Source organism: Oxyura jamaicensis, chromosome 5 (genome assembly GCF_011077185.1).
Source record: "Oxyura jamaicensis isolate SHBP4307 breed ruddy duck chromosome 5, BPBGC_Ojam_1.0, whole genome shotgun sequence".
Taxonomy (NCBI): Eukaryota; Metazoa; Chordata; class Aves; order Anseriformes; family Anatidae; genus Oxyura; species Oxyura jamaicensis.
In genome coordinates, this window is record NC_048897.1 from 20489687 (window position 1) to 20494605 (window position 4919).

General features: G+C 50.2%; 1 protein-coding gene across 1 annotated transcript in view; it reads left to right on the forward strand.

Moving 5' to 3' along the window:
• The window catches only part of RIOX1 (ribosomal oxygenase 1), a 2237-nt gene extending 548 nt beyond the window's left edge, over positions 1-1689 (forward strand). The window contains exon 2 of the mRNA XM_035327562.1: positions 7-1689. Coding sequence (XP_035183453.1) covers positions 7-1645 — 1639 coding nt within the window. The 3' untranslated portion in view covers positions 1646-1689. The remainder of the gene's footprint in view (positions 1-6) is intronic.
• The last annotated feature ends 3230 nt before the right edge of the window (positions 1690-4919 follow it).

Consider the following 4919-nt stretch of genomic DNA (forward strand, 5'->3'; position numbering starts at 1 on the left):
CGGGAGCACTGAGAAGAAGCCACCGGGAGGCCCCGCGGCAAGCCCGGGCGCCCCGAGGGTCCAGGCTCCGCTTGGGAGCCCCGAAGCGAAGCCACCGGGAGGCCCCGCGGCGAGCCCGGGCGCCCCGAGGGTCCAGGCTCCTCCTGGGAGCACCGAAGAGAAGCCGCCAGGAGGCCCCGCGGCGAACCGGGGCGCCCCGAGGGTCCAGGCTCCTCCTGGGAGCATCGAAGAGAGGCCGCTGGGAGGCCCCGCGGCGAGCTCGGGCGGCGGCGTGCCGGGGCTGCTGCGGCGGCTGGGGCGGCTGGAGGACAGCCGGCGGCGGGCGGCGGAGCTGTTCCGCTGGCTGGTGGCGCCCGTGGCGCCGGGGGAGTTCGCGGGGCGGCACTGGGAGCGGGCGCCGCTGCTGGTGCGGAGGGGAGACCCCGGCTACTACACGGGGCTGTTCTCCACGGCTGACTTCGACGCCATCCTGCGCAGCGGCGAGGTGCAGTTCGGGACCCACCTGGACGTGACCAGCTACGCCGAGGGTGTGCGGGAGACGCACAACCCCGTGGGCCGGGCCCTGCCCGCCGTCGTCTGGGACTTCTACCAGAACGGGTGTTCCCTGCGGCTCCTCAACCCCCAGGCCTTCTCTGCCACAGTCTGGCACTTGCTCTCCATCCTGCAGGAGTATTTCGGGAGCATGGTGGGGGCCAACACCTACCTCACACCACCAGGTACGCAGGGCTTTGCCCCCCACTACGATGACATCGAGGCCTTCGTGCTGCAGCTGGAGGGGAAGAAGCACTGGCGTGTTTACAGCCCCCGGACAGACACCGAGGTGCTGCCCCAGTTCTCCAGTGCCAACCTGACGCAGGCTGAGCTCGGCAAGCCTGTGCTGGAGGTGGTGCTGGAGGCTGGGGACCTGCTCTACTTCCCTCGGGGCTTTATCCACCAGGGTGACTGTCTGCCTGATGCGCACTCGCTCCACATCACGGTGTCCTCCTACCAGAGGAATTCCTGGGGCGATCTCCTGGAGAAGCTCCTCCCGGCGGCCCTGCAGATGGCCCTGGAGGAGGATGTTGAGTACCGGCAAGGACTTCCCATGGGCTACTTGGGGTACATGGGGGTTGCCAACTCTGATGCAGTTGACACTCGCCGAACAGCCTTTGTGGAGAAGCTGCAGAGACTGATGAAGAAACTTGTTGACTATGCACCCATTGATGCTGCTGTGGATCAGAGAGGCAAGTCGTTTCTTCATGACTGTCTCCCCCCAGTGCTTACTCAAAGTGAAAAACAGCTAAGCGTGTATGGCTTTCCGGCCCGGTGGCAAGATGGAAGTCCCCTCAATGTTGACATACTAATAACAAAAGACACAGAAGTTCGTCTCCTCCGTCATGGCATCATTAGGTTATGCAATGAAGAAGCAGGTGTGATGCTGTACTACACAACAGAAAATTCAAGAGTGTATCATAAGGAAGACCCCAAGTACCTTGAGATAGATCCTGAGTATACAGACAGTATTGAATTTCTTCTGTCTTCCTATCCAAACCATGTAACTGTGGATACCCTCCCATGTGGAACCCTGGAGGACAAGATTTCTTTAGCCACACTCCTGTTTGAGAAGGGCATTCTGACTACTAAGAAACCACTGGTGCAAGTGTAACTCTTGTTTTTGTACAAAATAAACACACATTTGTTTAGAAAGTATTCTCTCTGGTTTTCACCTTACACCTGCTAAGTGTGAATGAGCAGTCTGATCGCAGTGTCTGATCTGAGTAAAGAATGGCTTTAATCTGGGCAGAGAAATCAAATTTTCTGATTAAAACAAGGATCTGCTCTAGAAGTAACTCTGCATGGCTGGGTGACTGAAGGTTGTGGGTTTTTTTTGGTTTTGTTTTGTTTTGTTTTTCATTTCCCCTTTTGCCAGCCATATACATCCTAGCTAACTTCAGGAAGCTAGTGAACTTTTTATAATCTGTAAATCATCTATGTTTACCAAGTATTGTAAAGCAGCCTGCACTACTGTGGGAAGTACTCTTATTACGTACAGACATATTTGGTGATGGTTCTTTATGATCCTGGTAAGCAAGGCACTTAGACTCTGTGAGGTATCATTAAAAATGCTGTTAGAACTAATGTTATGAGAAGAGAATAGCACAATCTTAGTTCCCTTTTGATGTTGAGCATCAAATTGGACTCCAGCTCAAAAGCACCATGCCATGCAGATAGCCCACAGCAGAGATACTTCCTTGCTGGTCATTCAAGCTATTATAGGGCTTTCTTAAAAGGATACAACTCTGAGTATCATGTCTACAGTCAAACAGGAACATGTGCATGAGGACTTGCTGCACTGTTAGTATCTAACAAGACGCTGCATTGTTGATACTAAGTTAGGAGGAGCTGTTGACTCCCTCGAGGACAGAGAGGCCTTGCAGAGAGATTTTGGTAAATTAGAGAGCTGAGCAATCACCAACAATGTTAAATTTAACGAGCAAGTGCCAGATTCTTTACCTGGCTATATGTACAATTGAGGGGATGAAAGGCTGGAGAGCAGCCCTATGGAAAGGGACCTGGGGTTTCTGGTCAATGCCAAGTTGAATATGAGTCACCAGTGTGCCCTGGCAGACAAAAGGTCTAACTGTATCCTGGGGTACATCAAACACGGCATGGCTAGCTGGTTGAGGGAAAGGATTGTCCCACTCTGCACTGGTGTGGCCTCACCGCGAGTCCTGCATGCAGTTTTGGGTGCCCCAATTAGAAAGACATAAAACTATTAGAGTGTCCAAAGGAGGACTACAAAGATGGTGAAGGATCTATAAGGCAAGATGTACGAGGAGCAGCTGAAGTCACTTGGTTTGTTCAGCCCAGAGAAGAGGCTAAGAGGAAGCCTCATGGCAGCCTGCAGCTGCGTGGCCTGCAGCCTGCAGTAAGTGCTTGGACAATGCTCTCAGACACATGGTCTGATTTCTGGATGGTTCCACGTGGAGCCAGGCAGGAGTTGGACTTGATGATCCTCATGGGTCCCTTCCAGCACAGGATATTCTTTGATTCTATCACAAAGGCAAGGCCGTGAGGGTGGCACAATTGCCAGCACCGTCTGGGAGCTGCACACAGGCTCCTCTGGTATGAAAAGTTTCCTGAGATAATCCTGAGGGCACAGGATTTCAGCAGCACAGCACAGGCCTGGAGGCCATGCTGTATGCACAGCATGGTGCAGGCCTGGTTGTGCCCAGGTTAATTGTACTGTGGGTCATTGACTCCTCGATGTACAATGATTTTCTGGTCAGGATCACCACACTGACTTCCACTGAGAAAAATAATGAGGTGCTTAAATGTTAATGAGGACTTAAGACCTAGTGACAAACTGATCTCTCCCTTGCAACAGTGAAGTTGGCCTGCCATTTAACATTTACCTGAGCTGCTCCATAAGTTTCCTTTGCAAGCTTCATGAGCCCCAGCGTAGGGTGGCTGGTGTACTCTTGCATTTGAATCTTTCCACCTCAGCTGGAAAATAACTGCATAGGGCCTGACTTCATTAGCTTATTTGAAATTTCTCTGGTCAACCTCTGCTCACAGATGCACCAGTACAATACCACCAACATCCAAGGGAGGGGGACTGCAGCTGTGCCTTTCGCTGGGTCTATTCTTCCAAGGATAACAACCAGCAAGCCTGAAGGCAGATTGTTATCAAGAACCTTGTGCCATGTGTTTGCACTTGCTATTTGGTAACTACCCTTGTGGCATTTGGCCTGACAGGGTTGGCAGGTACAGCCTGTTCAGCAATGGGACACCAGACATGGGCAGAGCTGAGTAGTCAGGTTGTTTCTGCAAAAGCAAGTATTTTGTTAATCAAACAAACAAAAAATGTCTACAATCTCAAAGAAAGAAAATGCTAGACATGTTCTCCTCCCCTATGCTGAGCCTTCCTTTTCACCATGGAACCCAATGACAAAGAGTCCATTTTGAACTTGCTGGCCTTCTGAGATGGGGAATGAGGATCACAAAGCTCATTCAAATGGCCAGGAAGATGCTTGCAAGAGGTCTAGATTTTATTCTACCCCAACAGCAAGCATACTCTGGTCTGAAGGACCTGAGTTGGCAGGTGCTTTTCCGATTATTGAATTAATGTTGTTCTCTCACACCTGCATCAGTATAACCCCAATAACATGGTTTCACATACCCACAGCTGTCAGAAGAATTGCATTCACATTTCCTATAATTTCCCTGATTTTTTTCAATCAGGCATTGAAAAAAGGAATAGTATTTGAATTGATCTTAATTTAACAGATCATATGCAATATGCTGTTATCTCCCTGGTGATCTGTGAACTGCAGATAAATGTCTGTACTTTCCACGTATCTGTGGCTTCCCCACGTATATACCATCTTCGGCCCATAGATTAAAGCAACATCTGCCATATGCCCCTTTTGGTACAGAGATTTCACCACATTTACAGTGAATGCCCCATCTCATATGGAAACATCTCTAACTAAACTGCAAAAAGTACCCAATGCGGTATGTTAGAAGTATACCAGTGTCCCATCTTAAGAGCTCTCAGGCTGCTCGGAATGAGATTTTCCTTCTGGAAAAGCTGTGTCTTCTGTGCCTTGTGTTCACCTACCCTCAGGAAGGACGTGCTCTGACTGGTAACTTCCACTTCTGGCCTAAATACACTCTGGCCATCCATGAAGCTGTTCTGCTTTCTTCAGTCTCCTCCCAAAGGATTTATGTACATCTGCAGCCTTGTGTTTAGATTGAAAAATCTCTCTTGTATAAAAGAGATCAGTACTGATAGAAGAGAATTAGCAGCAAATGAAACACCCTTCCCTGCCTAGTGTGTTTTGTAATCAGTGCTCCCAACATGTCCAGTCAACACCCATGGGCCCGCCCTTGTGCTAATAAGATAATGGAAGGAGGGAAAGGGGGGGAGAAGAGTA